This window comes from Lemur catta, chromosome 4 (assembly GCF_020740605.2).
Source record: "Lemur catta isolate mLemCat1 chromosome 4, mLemCat1.pri, whole genome shotgun sequence".
Taxonomy (NCBI): domain Eukaryota; kingdom Metazoa; phylum Chordata; class Mammalia; order Primates; family Lemuridae; genus Lemur; species Lemur catta.
This window is the reverse complement of record NC_059131.1, coordinates 74,381,152-74,399,630: the sequence shown is the minus strand read 5'-3', so window position 1 is coordinate 74,399,630 and position 18,479 is coordinate 74,381,152. Positions and strand designations below refer to the sequence as shown.

Here is an 18,479-nt window from a genome sequence, read left to right as displayed (position 1 = left end):
GCCAAGGAGTTTGAGGTTGTTGTGAGCTAGGCTGATGCCACGGCATTCTAGCCCAGGCAACAGAGTCAGACTCTGCCTCAAAAAAAAAACAAAAAATCAACTTTAAGTTATAAGTATGTAGTTTTACAGCTGAATTGGAAAAGTTAAGTATGAACTCATGATTTATTTTTCTTTTTCATCACATATACTTCTTAGGTTCCTACTCACTTGAAAACCCTTAGCAGCAGTGACAACCCAGCAATGATGAGCACCGCTGTAACCCAGACTGAAGTCTCTAAGTACCGTTCCCCATTAAAAGGAGCCAGGCTACCCGGAAGAATGGCTGATTCCAGGTAAGTGGTGGGAAATGTACAAGATGAACATTTAACAGCTTTTTGCCCAGAAAGCAAACAAACACTCAAAGATGAATGGCTAAAAGCCACAAAAGTCACAGGAAGCAGCTGTAATGGGCAGAAGATGGTACTGTCTATGTATCAAAAAAAGCCCAGCAATTAACCGAAACACACCGAATATATTTTTTAAAACTCCTGGCTTACAGTGTTCATTGTACAATTCTTTCAACATTCATGAAAATTTTCATAATGAAATGCTAGGAGTAGGAAATCTTGACTTTAAAATCATATTAAAAAGGGAGGGAAGGAGAGATAAAGAGAAAAAAAAGTTAAAACAAAAAATAATTCACTTGTCTTCACTGCCAATAACCAGGGCACCAACTCCTTGACAAACGATAGGCAATTAAAAGGCAAAAGGAGTATTTTCCCCACCGTTTCTGAATGTGTTATGTCTCAGAGTCACCCCATAGCTCCCTCATCGATGAGGCAAGGTTCTTCTTTACAAACTCAAGCTGACAGTTCTGAAAGGACTGATCAAATTAGAAAATCACCATTTCACAATCCACAGAGAAAAAGTGAATTCAGGCAGAGATCATAACGGGCTTTTGAGGAGGAAGATGCAAGGGCAGCTGCCATCCCGTGAACTCACCGACCATCCTGAGCATCACTAAGAGCAGCACGCCCAGACCACACGACTAAAATGCACGGAACCTCCCAGTAAGCATTCTTCCTAAAGACAGCGCAACCTACATTTAATGAAACCTTTGTAAAAGTAACTTCTAGCTTCCAGGAAACATGAAGGAAGAGTGCTGAGTTACATGATGCTCTGAGGGAACAGACAGACCAGTGGGGCAGGGGGGACATTCCACATAAACACACTGGCCCAACTTCAATGGCGTGAAATAAAGCAGGGGTCGGGGAGGTGTGGAGGGGGGAGGCTTTCTTCCCAAAAGAGACTTAAGAGACACAACCAAATGTGGTGTGTGGTTTGAGCTGAACGTGGATCACAACCACCCGGATTACACAGGATTCAGGATTCCTGCGTGGGCAGGAGGCCAGCGAATGGGCTGAACACAGGGACACCAGGGAATCATGGTTAACTTCATCAGCCTAATAAGGGCTCTGCAGTGACATAAGACTGGCCATATTTCTCAGAGATGTTTAGTAAAATGTTTAGTAAAATTTCTAAGATTTGCTTTAGAATACCTCAGTGGAGGAAAAGGGCCTAGAGAGGAAGAGAGAAGGCAGGATATGCGTGTGCATGCTGAGTCTGCCGGTCTCACTGTGCTCTCCCCTCACTACTTTAGGGTATGTTTAAAAATCTTAACCAAAAAAAAGGAAAAACCCTTCAGCAAAAAACGCATAAATTATAGATAACTAACCCCCACCAAGAGGAACCTAAAATCATAAATAGGATGACTCCCAGCCCCAGACAATTCAGATGCATAAGGTTCTAATATACACGAGAGAAATGCAACAGAGAAGTGAGCCCTTTGGGCCCCAGAGAATTCCAAGGGCCAAGAGTGGGAGGACCCACCCACCGGGGTCAGAGAGTTCGGGTACATCTATTCTCATTCTCTGTGTTGTTTTGTGATCCCTAAGGAATCATTTAATAAAAAGTCATTTATAAAAATTATCTTCTTTTGAAATCCACATGCCTCGGCCAATGTCTCTTCATCTACCAAAAATGAAACCCCCAGATGGGCTCCTTGCTTAAACAATTCCCACTCCGTGCAGAAGTTAGACCACCCACTCATTCTGCAACCTGTAAGATACTAGAAGAAGGTTAGGTTCCATAATTTTTTATTTTTTATAGAGACAGGGGTCTTGCTATGCTGCCCAGGCTTGTCTCAAACTCCTGGCCTTAAGTGATCCTCCTGCTTCCACCTCCCAAGTGGTGGGATTACAGGCATGAGCCATCTCACCCGGCCTGATTCCAGGTTTCAAAAAAAATTTTTAACATCACTTTTGACCTCAAAATTTACCAGATCTAAAAGTTAGAGTCAGCATGTACCTGCTTTTTAAACTATCCACAACATCCCTAATGGAAGAATGTTCACCTTTAATGAGCAATCATTTGAGCATAAGGAAAATTACTTTATTTAAAACAAAAAGAGCCAGGTGATAGTAACTCCGTAACAGAAATGAAACCCCTCAACTGCACCCCTCATCTGTTTCCGACGGTGAGCCCCACATGGAAAATTCCAGCCTGTGTTATTCTAAGGAAATGTGGTACAACCAAAAACAAGTGTGACAACTCACACTGCTAGACCTCAGAGTGTGCACCCAGAGAAAGTTCTAGCTCTCCTCCTGCTGGGTTGCCTCCCAGGCTTTCCTTGAAGCACCTAGTGAGTTCTGTTCTTAAAAAAATGATCTGGCTGGCACTTCCTCCACTTTCCTGCTACCAAGTTCACCAAGATGCTAATCGGATCCACCCTGGAACATTTCCTCCCTCAATACAATTCTTACTCCAAAAACAAAGCAAACAGTGATGCAGAGTACAAGATACTCAGATGCCAGCCACGTCAAGGGCAGGGCAGAGACTGTGCGTCACAAAGAACACTCTGAAAGAACACTCCGTCAGAGCCTACGCCCGACCCCCGCGTGGCAGCCCTCACACCTGACATGGCCCTGGCAAACCCTAAGCTCCCTAGGCCTTGCTTCCCTCCCCAAAGTCAGATAATTACACCTCCTGATATGCTGTTGGAAGCAAAGTATCTTTTAAACAGGAATCCTGTGATTCTCAGTTTTTTAGAATACACACCACGTTTCGATTAGCAAAAATATCACAGCTTCCTTTAATGACCTTTGTTGTTTCAAAAGGACTTTTTTTCATTTTCTAAGCCTAAACTATTAACTGAGCTTTTTCAAACTACACACATACCGCCTCCCAAGATGTGGCCCTGCCCCTGTCCCCTTGTGTGGACCCCTACTCTGCTTGCACCTGCCTGTCTGATACCCACGTAGGTGGGGACCCTTCCCTGCTACAACATGGCACCTTCCTTTTTCCTGGTTTCCTGCTCTCCCTTCATTGCATCCAAGATCGTGGGACACACCTTACCAGCAACATGAAAACTCTGCACTTAATGCTACCACAAACAGAGCCACCAAACTACTTGGTCAGTCTGCAGTCGAAACTCGAATGTGCAAAGACCTAAGTGCTATTAAAAGGCCATCTGGGGCGGAGGAGGCCGGGCTGTGGGTTAGCAGGCCCCGGCAGGCTCTGAGGAAACGGAGCGCCACGCTGTGCTGAGCCTGCCGCAGAACCATGGAGATCGGCACCGAGATCAGCCGCAAGATCCGGAGTGCCATTAAGGGGAAGTTGCAAGAATTAGGAGTTTACGTTGGCTTCATGGTGTATCAGATAAACTTCGCTCTGTGACAACTGAACCCCCTAGTCTAAAGTCTTCTGATACTAACATCTTTGACAGCAACGTGCCTTCAAACAAGAGCAATTTCAGTCGGGGAGATGAGAGAAGGCATGAAGCTGCAGTGCCACCCCTTGCCATTTCTAACACTAGACCTGAAAAAAGAAATTCCAGAGTTTCTACAAGTTCACAGAAGCAGAAAACCACTAACGTCAGACAGGCTTATGATGATGGAGCTGCAACTCGACTAATGTCAACAGTGAAACCTTTGAGGGAACCAGCACCCTCTGAAGATGTGATTGCTATTAAGCCAGAACCAGATGATCTCATTGATGAAGACCTCAATTTTGTGCAGGAGAATCTCTTATCTCAGAAAAAACCTACAGTGACACTTACATATGGTTCTGCTCGCCCTTCTATTGAAATTTATTGACCACCTGCAAGTCGAAATGCAGCCAGTGGTGTTCATTTAAACAGAATGCAATTTCAACAGCAGCAAAACAGTATTCATGCTGCCAAGCAACTTGATACACAAAACAGCCACGTGTATGAAATAGGACATTTGTGTGAACCAGAAGTGCTTAGTAGCTTAGAAGAGACTTATAGCCCCTTTAGAAACAACTCAGAAAAAATGAGTATTGAGGACGAAAACTTTCGAAAGAGAAAGTTGCCTGTGGTAAGTTCAGTTGTTAAAGTAAAAAAATTTAATCATGATGGAGAAGAGGAGGAAGATGATGATTATGGGTCCCGAACAGGAGGCGTCTCCAGCAGCGTGTCTGTGCCAGCAAAGCCTGAAAGGAGACCTTCTCTTCCACCTTCTAAACAAGCCAACAAGAATCTAACTTTGAAGGCTGTATCTGAAGCTCAAGAATCTGTAACAAAAACAACTATTCTACAGTCCCACAGAAACAGACACTTCCAGTTTCTCCCAGAACCTGAACTTCTCAGGAAGAACTGCTAGCAGAAGTGGTCCAGGGACAAAGCAGGACCCCCAGAATAAGTTCCCCCATTAAAGAAGAGGAGGCAAAAGGAGATAATATAGAAAAAAGTCGAGGAACTCAACAGAGGCAGTTATTATCCCAACTGCAAATTGACCCAGTAATGGCAGAAACTCTGCAAATCAGTCAAGCTGAGATGAGTGAACTGAGTGTGGCACAGAAACCAGAAAAGCTTTTGGAGTGCTACAAGTACTGGCCTGCTTGTAAAAATGGGGATGAGTGTGTTCACCATCATCCCATCTCCCCTTGCAAAGCCTACCCCAATTGTAAATTGGCTGAAAAATGTTTGTTTGTTCACCCAAATTGTAAATATGATGCAAAGGGTACTAAACCAGATTGTCCTTTTACTCATGTGAGTAGAAGAATTCCAGTACTGCCTCCCAAACCAGCAGTTGCAACAGCAACACCACTTTCTGGTAGTCAGCTCTGCCGTTACTTCCCAGCATGTAAGAAAATGGAATATCCCTTCTATCATCCAAAACACTGTAGGTTTAACACTCAGTGTACAAGACCGGATTGCACGTGTTACCATCCCACCATTACTGTATCACCACGACATGCCTTGAAATGGATTCGACCTCAAACCAGCGAATGACACCCAGTCCTGCCAGGCAGAAGATCATGCAGTTTGAAAGTTTCCATCTACTGATGAAAGATATTCTACAGAACTTGTCAAATCTTTGAAACTTGGAATATATTGCTTTCATAATATGAAAAAATAAATAAATAAATAAAAGGCCATCTGTGCGAAGGCTTGACAAGTTCCTCCTAAAGCTACCCCAGCCGTGCTCTCGGGAGGATGCCACTCGGGTTTCCTCGAAGCGTGGCAATTAGGAAGTCCTCTTTCAGTAACCAGCAAAGACTGCCCACCTCATGCCTCAATTAATCTACAGGAAAAGGAGTTAAATTAACTTCATAATCAATTCAATTCCTGGGATGGTTTAGGTAGATAATTCAAAGTACTGCAGTTGTTGCCTGTGTGTTTTCTGCTTCCTGAAAACTGGGCAAGGACCACAATTCACTCAATCCTCAGGGCCCGGTGTCTCAATCAGCAGGGGCAGCATGAAGAACCGCCCACCCAGAGGAGCATGAAATAGCCACCTCTCACAGGGGAACATGGATGGCTACCTCACAGCGTGGCATGGCCTGGACGTCTCCAGTGCAGGACAGGGCCACGACCACGAAGGCCGTCAGACACAGAAATGGCAGCAAAGAATCCTCAATCTTCCACGGACCCACAGGGCTCTTCCCAGCAAAGACAGCCAGAGCCAGCCCGCCACGGGCTCTCCCGTTCTCCGCCCCCTCCTCTTTCTGCCCTCTTCTCCTCACCTGCCTAGGAATTAGCTCCTGGGATGCTGCTGTCTTGGTTCCACACACCATGTCCTCGTTTCTACTCATGCCCCAATCATTGCAAAAAGAAAGCAGACATACAATGGAATATCATTCAGCCTTAAAAAGGAAGGAAATTCTGACACATGCTGCGACATGGATGAGCCCTGAAATATGCGTGAAATATGCCAGTCACGAATGGACAGATCCCACGTGACTCCACTAACGTGAGGTCCCCGCAGCAGTCAAGTTCAGAGAGACAGAAAGTGGAACGCTGGCTGCCTGGGCTGGGGGAGAGAGTGGGGGGTTAGTGCTTAATGTGTGCAGGGTTTCAGTTTGGGAAGATGGAAAAAGTTCTAGAGGTGGATGATGATGATGGTTGTATGATATTATGAATCTACTTAAAGCCACTAAACTGTACACTTACAAATGGTTAAGATGGTAAATTTTACGTATATTTTACAATAATAAAAAACGTTTTCAAAAAATTAAGAAATAGATCCCTGTTTTGCAAGTTCCTCAACGGCTCAATAGTCATAAGCAGGCCCATGCTCTGCCCTCGGATGTCAGAAAGGGCCCAAGGAGGCGAATCTGCTTCCTTCAGTTCCCACTTGGCTAGATTTTTGCCTTGGGCCTGACCGGGCTGAGTCTGCACATGCATCACACTTTCTGCCCTCATCTTGCACACAGAAGATTGCCCACGTAAGAAATTTTCAGTACTCTTTCCTTGGGTTAAGAAATTTGTAAGTGCATGCCTCACCGTCCCTCTCTCTACATACAAGGTCTTAACTGCTAAGACCCAACACCTTCTTTAACATACCTTGCCGCTTATTCACCCACCTGTGATTTTCTGAGTGTTCACCATGTGCCAACCTTTGTCCTGGACAGTGAGCATGAAGCCTGAAGAACTCTGATTTCCATTAGAGAGGCAGACAGAAAACAAATCAAAGGACAGCGGTGGTGAGTGAGTGCAGGATGGAGGAGGTAGCTAACGGGGTATCAGGGGAGGTGACATCTCAGCTCTAACCTGAATGACAGGGCACACTCCTCTGCCCACAACCTCCCAAACAGCTCACAACTACTCTCTCACAAAATGCCTGTATCCACCAAAGCCAGTAATCTGTAGACAGCCTTGGGATTCTCTGGCCCATGTTAAGTTATAAATATTAATGATAATAACAGCAACTTATCTCCCCTTCCAACCACAGCTACACACAGATCTCTTCTGCCAAATAATAATGTAGTTCACCCATGAAATACCTATCTCTGCTTTTTAAAAAAAAAAAAAAAAAAACAGTGTATCCTCGAAGGCTCCCCTATGTCTCCCCACCCTGCCATGGGAGGAGCAAGATCAAGTGAAGACATAAATCACTCTCAGAGGCCACTCTTCCTGTTCCTACCCGTGTCCCGGAGCCACCCAGGCCCTTCCTGCAGTTCTTGTTTGTGTTTTATCTGAGACTCGAGATCCTGGGCAGGGACCCTGTCTCAGTGCTCAGGACACAATAAAATATTAACTATGGCAAGTCAATAACATTGCAAGATGCCCAAGTAACTCCCAGAAGAGGCCTAAGTATCTAAATCAATATCACGCATCCAAGACAGAAATACACTCACAATTCTCTCTTCCTTAGCACAAGAAAAATGCACTGAACAGAGCAATTTCTGCCTCAGGGGACCTTCTGTGGGCAAGATGAGAAAGTGATGCATCTGCAGACCTGGCCTGCGTCAGCCTCAAGGCAAAACTCCAGCCAAGGGGGAACTGAAGGAAGCAGATTTGGCTCCGCAGAAAGAGGGTCCAGGAGTTACACCTGCTCAGGACGACTACACCACCGGGGGTGCAGAGCCAGGGAAGCCAGCACAAACTTTATGGCAGGCAATTTAGAAATATATACAAAAGGCATCATAAACACACGTCCCTTCGATGCAGCCGTTCCTCATCATGTGCTCTTCAAGGGTCCTTTACTCGCCTACTTTTCTAGCCTCTTCCCACCTGCAACTGTCATTCCATGCTGCTATCCGCATTCCCGCAGGCCCCGTAAAGCCAGGTGGGGGGAGACTGCCCCTCACATAGGCCCCACAGAATCCCCGACACCAAGCATGTTACGCCTTACCAGGTTCACGGCCCACCGCTCCAGAGTTAGCCAATACACCGAGACAGCAGGGCTTACAGCAGAGAAAGACTTTAATATCGCAGGTGCCATGCAAGGAGATGGGAGGAAGTTCCCAAACCCGTCTCCCTGAGAATTTGGAAGAAAGAGTTTTAAAGATAGTTTGGTGGGCAAAGCGCTAGGGAGTTGGGTCTGCTGATGGGCTGGAGATGAACTCTAGGATCAGGAAGCAAAAATTATCTGCTTGTGCTGAGTTAGTTCCTAGGTCGCAGTGCCATGGGCCACTGGTCTGGCTAGGTCAGCTGGTCCACCAGAATGAAGACATCCCAAAGACCAGCCTTAGGTTTCACAAGGGTGATGTTATCCATGGGAGCAATGAAGAAAGCTAAGAATCTTTAAGGCCATCACCTATGTGACTCCTGCATAGTAAGCAAGCTAGGGAACAATGGGTGGCTATATATATATATTTTAACTATGCCTCTACTTTGCACAGTTCAGGTCCCTACCACAGTTGCTGCCTTGTGGCCTATTTATAAACTTTCTAGGGGCAGTTTTCAAGCATGTGTCTGGTACTTGGCGGGCACCAAACATCTCAAATAAATGGACTTTGGGGACTGAGCAGTGTCCTGAAAGAGTCAGATGAATGGATGTTTGCTTTAGTTTTTAAAATCCTGAAAAATCATTGTACCCCCATAATATGCTGAAATAAAAAAAAAATTTAAATCCTGAAAAATCAGAACTAATCAAGTATTTAATAAAATATTAGATGAGTAAATTGAGCTACACCCGTAAGATGAATGCTGTGTAGCTATTAAGAACCATATCGGTCAGGGCACAGTGGCTTATGCCTGTAATCCCAGCACTATGGGAGGCTGAGGTGGAAGGATCACTTAGACAATCAGTTTGAGACCAGCCTAAACAACTTAGCGAGCCTCCATCTCTACAAAAAAATAAAAATTAGCCGAGCATGGTGGCATACACCTGTGGTCCCACCTACTCAGGAGGCTGAGGCAGGAGGATCACTTGAGCCCAGGTGTTTGAGGCTGCAATGAGCTGTGATCATGCCACCACACTCCAGCCTGAGTGACAGAGGGAGACCCTGTCTCTTAAAAAAAAAAAAAAAAAAAAAACTACATCGAATGGCTGTGGTTTCAAAGGGTGTAGATTCAGAACAGAACAGAGGAAACATGGGCAACTCCCCACCCTGCTGTCTCCCAGAAGACAAGTGAGGAAGGAGACAAAAATCCAAATAGTCATATCGAAAGCTCCAAATCCCCAAGAAACGTCAAAAAGGAAGAGGATCCTATTCCCTCACCCACTATGTCTAGTCCAGTGGCTCACCAGTCCTCCTTACTCTGCTCCCAAAACACAGGCTAAAAAGTCACACTATGTTAGTGCCAACATCTCATCTGGGGTACGATGCCCAGGCACGAGCAGGAGGAGGAAAACAGCACAGCAACAAAGCCAACACTAACAGCACCAGAAAATGGACAGACGAGAACAGGAGGTGCTGTCCTGAAAGAAAACAGAGTACTCAAGGAAGAAAAAGAAATTCTCACAAATGCTTCATGCTCCAGGACAATATAAAAAGAACTTGAATTCAATAAAACAAGAGCTCACAGATGAGATGATAAAGAAAGATAAAAAGGGATCTTGGAAACTTAAGAAAATGAACCGAGAATCAAAACAACATGACAACAAAATTAGTAGATAAATTAAAAGCATCAAGGCAAAGAATATATTGCTGAAAACTGAATTATTAACTCAAAAATAGGAGTTATGAACAGAATGGAGAGTACAGATGAAAAAGATAAAGAAAAACAAACAAAAAGCAAGACAACAGCTATCCAAGGTGAAGGGTCCTTGAAGTGGACAAGCCAAAAAATGAAATGTAAAATGTATCAAAAAATATAATACATATACCGAATGATATTAGAAAATTTCCTAAAGTGATTAAAGAAATCAATCTGCAGCCTGCAAGACTGCAAAAGCACACCGTATTTCAGAAAAACGTAACACACTTGTGCTCATGGCAATAACAGATTCTAGTCAAGTTAACTAAACTTAAATGATGAAGACAGAGTTACATGCACAAAAAGCACATCACCCACAACGGGGAACAGTATCAGACCAGCCTGAGATTTCTCCTGTTGCCCTGGAAGACCCTGGAGCAACAGCCACCGACCACAAGAGTGTGGCCTCAGACTATCATACCCAGCCAAGGTGTCACTCAAGTCCAAAACCAAGGGGCAAACATTTGCAAACATGAAAACATTCAGAGACTAGGACACTCATGAGACATCGGGGGAAGAAAAGAGGAATCCAGCCAATTAACAGATGAACCAAAATAAAAGACTCTGGATTGGCAAAGCCATACCTCAGTAGAAGCATTAAATCAATTTAAATGAGAACTGAGCCAATCAATCACAGATAGGATGGTTACAGGACAGAATGGGGATTACAATGTAAAACTAATAATAAAACCTTTCAAAATGGGGGATGGGGGAAGCAGGAGAGAACAGGAACACTGACACCTTTGACCTATAGGGTGGGGAGTCAATGGACATTCTCAGAATGAAAACATTGTTTTTCAAAAGCCACAATTCTAACCTTGTAATGCTTTCAAAAATCCCTTCCCTTAACCTTACATGAACCTTTTAGAAAATAATCTCGCTTGTGTTAAAAGAAACATTTATTTGAAGTTTAACATTTCTTTGGCTTCACTTCAGTTTCTTTCCTTTTATAGAAATCAAGTAAACGTAATACTTTTGTTATAAAATAGCACTGACAGAGAAGTTGTATTTTTGTAAAAATACTTGCATCCATCTTCGCAGTTACCCTTATACGTGTCCAAATGCATTAGGAAATTGTCTGGGATGATGTTCACCTCGTGGAACTAGAGGTTATTTTGCGTGGCTAGGATTCGGGATGAGACATATTCTTTGTACTTCTCAGTGTTAACTGATTTCCTCATATTGAGCATACATCTTTTTTATCATTTTGTGCAAATACAGAATAATCTGCCTTAATTAAAAAACAAAAAAAAAACTGAAGAAAAACATGCTGAGATGTTAACAGTGATTAGTACTGGATGGTGGGATACGGATGAGAATTCTCTTCTTCATACTTTTTGTATTTTTCCAGGGAGAAAAAAAATCCCCACTGTTGCTAAAGAGCACGTTGAGGCGATGCTGCAAGTTTATGGTAGCTAATAAAGTGTTAAGAGAAAACACAAAACCAAAAACCTTCTATGTATACATGTAGACAGATTATTAACATTGGACAAAGGGTTGCAGATAATTTTTTTCCTTCTTTTTTACCTACTTTTTAATTTCTGGAAGGGGAACATTTGTTATTTGTGTAAAAAGAAAAAAAAAAGACATTTTAAGTTTTGTGTTTTAATAGAAGGGGCTTCTCAGGATGTAACAACTCCCGGCCCAGAGGAATCTGAGTGGTCGGAGGCCAAGGTAATGCCTGGAGGAGGAAGGGAACCTCAGAGGGAGACGAGCAGGAGATGCCTGCGTTCCCTTAGCACCCGGCAGTCCAGTGATTCCTTCTCTCACTGCAAACGTGGAACAAGGGGGCGAAGACTGCCCTAAGTCAGACACAGCCCTCAGAATTTGCCCCCATTCTATCACGGTATGTGTGCGCACTCAGGAACACAAGTGTTAAGTCAGAAACGAGATTAAGAAGAAAATGGCTCGATTCATACTCTCAATACACGAGCACCCTGGAACACACACTCAGAAGCCTGGCATGCCCAAGCTATGCTGCCAAGCTTACAGCCTTTATGTGCTTTTGATGGTTAAAAAAAGAAAGAAAGAAAAATGGGAGGGAAGAGGGGGAGAGGAAAGAAGAGAAAGGAGGGAAGGAAAAGGAGGAGAGGGAGGGAGAAAAGGGGAGGAGAAAACAGAAGAAAGAGAACAGGACAGAAGAGAACAGTAGAGTTGAGGTCCTAAAAGCAGATGAGGTTCTAAAGTGGTTACCTTCAAGCTTCACCGACATGCAGATACTCAGCATGCTTAGGCCTTAAGGTTTGGAATATTCCAACTGGAACGAAACTCACCAGTGGCTATGGCCCAGTAAACGTCTGATCCATTCAGTAACTCACCACATGCTATGGGAGAATAAACCTGGGACCCAGGAACTTGAAGCAGAATTCGAAATGGAGCGACCCTGGCATTGGAGTCCAACACTGCATCCAGAGCACCGACCAGGCGACCTTCAAAAGAAAAGAAAAAAAAAAAAGAAGTGTACTTGTGAGCACACGGACTGACCACTCCAGCCACAGTGCCGGTGCCTGCACCTTGTGTACTCGAGGCAGCCTGGTCACCGTCTGGACCCTATGCGGGGGTCCAAGTTTCACGTCCAGTTCCTCCATCACCTCACCAGAGCCCGAGCTCCATGAGGCCGAGGGCTCTGTCTGCCTTGTACCATTTCCCCAGCGTCTGGAACAGGTCCTGGCGCTTACAGGCACTCAGCACCAGTTTGCCAAATCAACGAGTCAGTGCACAGAGGGCCTGGACCTGTCCCCTAGCCTAGCTGAGGCCACACGACCCAGGAAGTAGATAAGCAGGGGCTCTGCAGTCACACTGCCTACTCTGAACCCTGGCTCCACCGCCTCTGAGCTGTGCGGCCCCAGGCAAGTTATGTACTTCTCTGTGCCCTGCTTTCCTCGCTTATGAAATAAAATAGTCACAGTATCCCTACCTCATAGGGTGACCGTGAGAATGAAATGAGTTAACATAACCAACATTCAAAGTGCTTTAGACTATTGCCAGGCCCGTAAGAAGTGCTATGTAAGTGCTACCTGTTATCATCATTTTATCATCATGATCCTCATCTCCAATACGGGAGAATAGGCCCTGCCTACTCCAGGAGGGTACTGTGAGAAATAAATAAGAAAATGTATCGAAGTCCTTCACAGCCCACAAAGCACATAATGTGAGTGAAGGGCCAGCATTCTGCTGTGACCGCTGGCATCAGGAATCGAAGGCATTTAAAAAAAAGGCATCTGCTCCTTCTACTCTTGTACTGCCTGCAAATCAGGACAACCAAGAGAGTTAAGCTCCTCACCTTACTTTACATATTACTAATAGGACCTGACTAAGGGCCACAAGTTGCAGAAGCAAGTAATATGTATATTTTTGTATATTTCAGCAACCTCAAATGTAAAGAAAAGTTGAGTCATTAGGGAGTAAGTTACTGACCTAACACCCCATCACCCCCAGATGTTGCAGTATACGCTTCATACAAACAAGGACATCTTCCTATATAAGCACAGTACAACCACCAAATTCAGAACATTGATACGGATACAGTCCCACCATCTAATTCTCAGGAACCATTCAAATGTCGCCAAATGTCCCAATAATGTCCTTTTGCTACAACAGACCCAGTTCAGAATCACATTTAGTTGTTCTGTCTCTTTGGTCTATGTGAGTCTAGAGAAGTCTTTCTTTGATTTTCAAGACCTTGACGCTTTTGAAGATTACAGACTAGTTTTCTGTTTGTTTGTTTGCTTTTGAGACAGGGGCTTGCTCTGCTGCCCTGGCTGGAGTGCGGTGGCATCATCGCAGCTCACTGCAACTTTAAATTCCTGGTCTCAAGCGATCCTCCTGCCTCAGCCTCCCCAGCAGCAGGCACTACAAGTGTGCCACCACACTCAGCTAATTTTTGTATTTTCTGGTAGAGATGAGGTCTCACTATGTTGTTCAGGCTGGTCTCAAACTCCTGACCTCAAGGAATACTCTCCCCTCAGCCTCCCAAAGTGCTAAGATTACAGGTGTGAGCCACTGCACTCAGCCCAGGCCAATTTTTTATAGTATGTCCCAAAGTCTGGGTTTGTCTGAGGTTTTGTCATGGTTAGATTCTGCTTATCTTTGGCAACAATCAGAGAAGTGATACTGTGTTCTTTTCATCACACCCTTTCAGGTGGCAGATGATTTCTGTCCCAGTCCTGGTAATATTTGCTTTGATCACTTGATTAAAATAGGGGTTGCCAGGCTTTTGCACTAAAGAGTTATTCCTTTTTACTTCGTACAGTAACAAGTATTCTATGGAGATGTACTTTGAAACTGTAAATTTCCCATTCCTCATCAAATATTCCATTTATTTACTTATTTATATCAGTATGGCCTCATGTTTTCCTACTTTATTCAGTGGATTATAATCTATTACTGTCATTATTTTGATGCCCAAATTGTCCCATCTTTGGCCAATGGGAACCCCTTCAAGCTGTGTCTTTTGGACATGTCCCTATCATTTTTCATATTTTCTGACAAAATATTCTAACTTCATCTTGTACATTTGCAACTCTAGCCCTAGAACCAGTCATTTCTCCAAGGAGCTCTGGTGCCTTCAGTGAGGAATGGTATTTAAAAGCCAGTATGTGGGAGCCAGGTATGCTCATTACTAATGGGGTGGCCCCAGGACCCCAGCGGATGGAGCCAGGGAATTTATATCTGTGTGTATACATGTGCACAGATATATATGTATTGTCAATTGAAGAAATGATGAGGTTAATAATTTGGAAAGGAGAGCTTTATTTTTCATAAAGGGTTGGAGCCTGTGGGTGAACATTCCAACAGGAGGGGAAGCAGAGCCCCAGCCAGAAACATGTGCTTCAAGGGAGCGACAATGGGAATGGGAATTTATAATAAGCAGGATGGCCAAATATACACATTTAACAAGCTGTAGGAGTCATGAATATTCACAAAAGGAGAAACACATGCCTGCACATTCGAGTTTTCTGCCTCTTCATGGGGTCCATGTTCAGAAAATGGTGGCCACCTGGTATCAAAAAGTGAAGCAGAGGACGTGAAACCCCTATCTGCACATGTGGCATAGAGTGGTTAAAATCACTCCATGGGTGGTGGTCTCCTATTAGGAAAGAATCCTGGTCACTTGTAGTGCAGAAACTGCAAATAGGGAGGAGCAGGTCACAAGATTGGTTTCTGGTTAGCCCTTAGGGCAAAAAGTTTGATGGCCAGTTAGCAAGGGAGGGGGTATAAGGAGGCATGTCTGACCTTCCATCCTGTCATGGCTGGGAACTCAGCTTTAAGGTTCCTTTGGGGTCCCCTTGGCCAAGAGGGGATCCATTGAGTCAGTAGCGGCCTTAGGATTTTATTTTAGTTCACAGCATATCCAGGTGATCCTTGAACAACATGTGTTTGAACTGCATGCAGCCACTCATACACCGATTTTCTTCCGCCTCTACCACTCCTGAAACAGCAGGAGCAACCCCTTTTTCCTTCTCCTCAGCCTACTCAACATGAAGACAATAAGGATGAAGACCTTTATGATGATCTACTTCCATTTAATGAATAGTAAATATATTTTCTCTACTTGATACTTTTTTTTTAATAACATTTTCTTTTCTCTAGCTCGTTTTTTTTTTTTTTTTTTTGAGGCAGAGTCTCACTCTGTTGCCTGGGCTAGAGTGCCGTGGTGTCAGCCTAGCTCACAGGAACCTCAAACTCCTGGGCTTAAGCAATCCTCTTCTCTTGCCTCAGCCTCCCGAGTAGCTGGGACTACAGGCATGCGCCACCACGCCTGGCTAATTTTATCTGTATATATTTTTAGTTGTCCAGCTAATTTCTTTCTGTTTTTAGTAGAGACGGGGTCTCGCCCTTGGCTCAGATTGGATCTCTAGCTCACTTTATTGTACGGATACAGTATGTAATACATATAACATACAAAATAGGCATTAGTTGACTATGTTATCTGTAAGATTTCCGGCCAATAGTAAGCTATTAGTAGTTAAGTTTTGGGGGAGTCAAAAGTTATACATGGATTTCTGACCACACAGGGGGTTGGCACCCATAACCCTGGTGTTGTTCCAAAGTCAACTAGATTTATGCGCACACGTGCACATACCTACTTGTTGACATATTTACATCTATTTGTATTTTTATATATATCTACACAGAGAAAAACTGAGTTCACACCCATATCTCCAAATGCAATCCAATATCACAATGTTCATTCTCCTTTCTTTCCACATTTGCAACTCCCTTCTACAACGCAAGAAATCTGTTTTTGATTATTCTGAATATATTCACTTACCTGATCAGTGTTCCTATTGCTACCAATATCTCCTCCCCAGCAGGTGTCTTTCTTACCCTATCCAGGCTCCAACTGCCCATATACCCTACCCCTACAATATTCTTGATCTGCCCCACGACACAACTCTTGGTAGAGAAGAACAAACAGGTACATGGGTTTTTATAGCAATTATTCCTTAGGCTGCTCAGAATTCTTGCCTCCTTCCTGGTTTGCTCCTGAGTTCCAGATAACAGAGGGGGCTGGGAAGCTGTCTACTGGATAAAGGGGCTGCCACTTTAATACAGAATCTCAGCAGCAGCTTAGGGGAGCTCAGTGGTTAGGAACAAAGGGTTGGGGGCAGAGTTAACATTGCATTTACATAGGAATGATAAAACAACATGTTTACCTATCAAAGGTTGGGGGGCAGGTAGTGCTGGAGAAGCTTAAGATTAAGATGAGGCTAAAGACCCCCACCCATCCTACACCCACATACATTTGACACTTCCAACTAAATAAAGAGATCTGCTGTAGAACCCATAGCTAGTTTGGTAAAAAGAAAAACCTGAGGGGCTTTAGACAACATCAAAAGAAGGAAGCAGAGAGTATGCAGTGACTTAGGCAGCCACAACACAGAAGTGGTGAGTTTCCTCTTCAAGACCCAGGTGCTTTTGCAAAGGTCAGGACACTTTATGAAAATGAGACAAACCCAGCCCCTTCACTGGAAGGAAGGTGGGTAGGGTAGCCATCGGGAAGCCACAAAGGGACTTCCAGTTTCAGCTCCAACACGCAAAGAGTTTGGAAGCCATTGCTCCCATCTAAACAACAAGAAAAAGCTGAATGAACTGAAAATCAATGATTTTTCTCTGGCTCATCAGAGAACTAAGGTTACAGGTTAAACCACAACCCCGAACTACAGAGAAAGAGATGAGAGAAATCAAAGACTCACAATCAAGATCTGCTTCCCCAGTGTAGAAGCAGCTAGAGCCATAAACTGTAGGAATACTTAAATGGTGACTTTGACAGAAATCGCTGGGGGATGAGCGTGGACTACCATGAGAGTACAAAACTCCTAAAAGCCACAGTCTTTATGGGACCCCAAGCTTGTATAGGTTTTAACAGCAGGAACCCCAAATTCTCACTATGAAGAGCCAAGGAAGACCTCATGGCCTTCTCAGGGCAGAGAGAAGAGTATTCATTGTACAACATCCTCAGAGCATTCTCCAAAACAAAGGCCAGCTCTCCAGGGAAGAAGACTTCACCAGAGCCTTATCCTAGCTGGAAGAAAGGCATTTCTTTGACTCCAACCCCCTTTAGCTTCCCTGTCTCCTCTAAGGGTGTGGTAGTCACTTGTGCTGGTCACAGCCCAGGGACACAGGCCCACTGAAGACATCTACTGATAAGATTATAGAACCCTTCCCCTCCTACACACCTGACCACCACACCAACAGTCTCCAGTATAATGACAGTGATGACAGCTGAAAGAGCTGCAAGACACAGACTCTATCTGAGAAGGAGTTCTTACAGATGCCCAAAGACAAAAACAGACCAAAAGGAGGACACCTAAGGAATTTGAAAGCTCTGACACCCACTGCTACAGCAAACATTAAATAATTCCTAGCCAGAATAACACAAAACTCACACTTAAAGAGAGTTTCTCAGTTCCCATTACCCAAAATATTATGTCTGGCTTTTGACAAAAAAAAATTACAATGTATGCTAATAGACAAGAAAAAATAGAGTCTGAAGAGAGAAAGCAAGCATCAGAATGAGACCCATATATGACACAGATCTTGGGATTATCAGACAGGGAATTTAAAATAACTATGATTAATTGCTTAAGAGCTTTAATAAAAAAGGTAAACAATATGCAAGAACAGATAGGTGAAAGGATGGCTTATAAAATATCTAACAGAGAAAAAATGAACTATCTAATTTGCTGTCTTTAAGATTAATCATGTCAGCTCCCTCAATAATTAACTGCCTGCAGAGATGTTTTTACAGCATTTGAAAAAGCTGAGCAGACAGAAAAGAAGTGTAAATCCTTCTCCAGGCAAGTCTCCAGGAGCAGGAAAAAAAACAAAATAAACAAACAAAAAAAAAAAAAACAGGAGAAACAGACACCCTGACATCTTACAGCTGCCTCCTGCTAAATCAGTCTACAACAATAAATTTTTATTTACCCCTTTACAACCCCCAATAAAATGCCCAAAGCCACCTGGCCTCAGGGCCAACAGTCCTTTCTTCCTTTCTTGTGTTGAGCCCTTTCTCCTTCTCTTTAGGAGAAAGCAAAATCAACTT

The 18,479-nt window shown here is 43.8% G+C and overlaps 1 protein-coding gene and 1 pseudogene across 3 annotated transcripts in view; one reads left to right on the top strand and one right to left on the bottom strand.

Annotated features, from left to right (window-relative positions):
* TBC1D8 (TBC1 domain family member 8) overlaps window positions 1–18,479 on the bottom strand; it is a 117,856-nt gene that overhangs the window by 50,437 nt on the left and 48,940 nt on the right. The window contains exon 2 of one of the 2 annotated variants that reach the window (XM_045550248.1): window positions 12,202–12,357. In XM_045550248.1, coding sequence (XP_045406204.1) covers window positions 12,202–12,357 — 156 coding nt within the window. The remainder of the gene's footprint in view (window positions 1–12,201; window positions 12,358–18,479) is intronic. The other variant, XM_045550249.1, reaches the window with a different exon arrangement.
* LOC123637258 lies at window positions 3,525–5,413 on the top strand (annotated as a pseudogene). The gene has a single exon (XR_006734790.1). The product of XR_006734790.1 is annotated as a zinc finger CCCH domain-containing protein 14-like (transcript).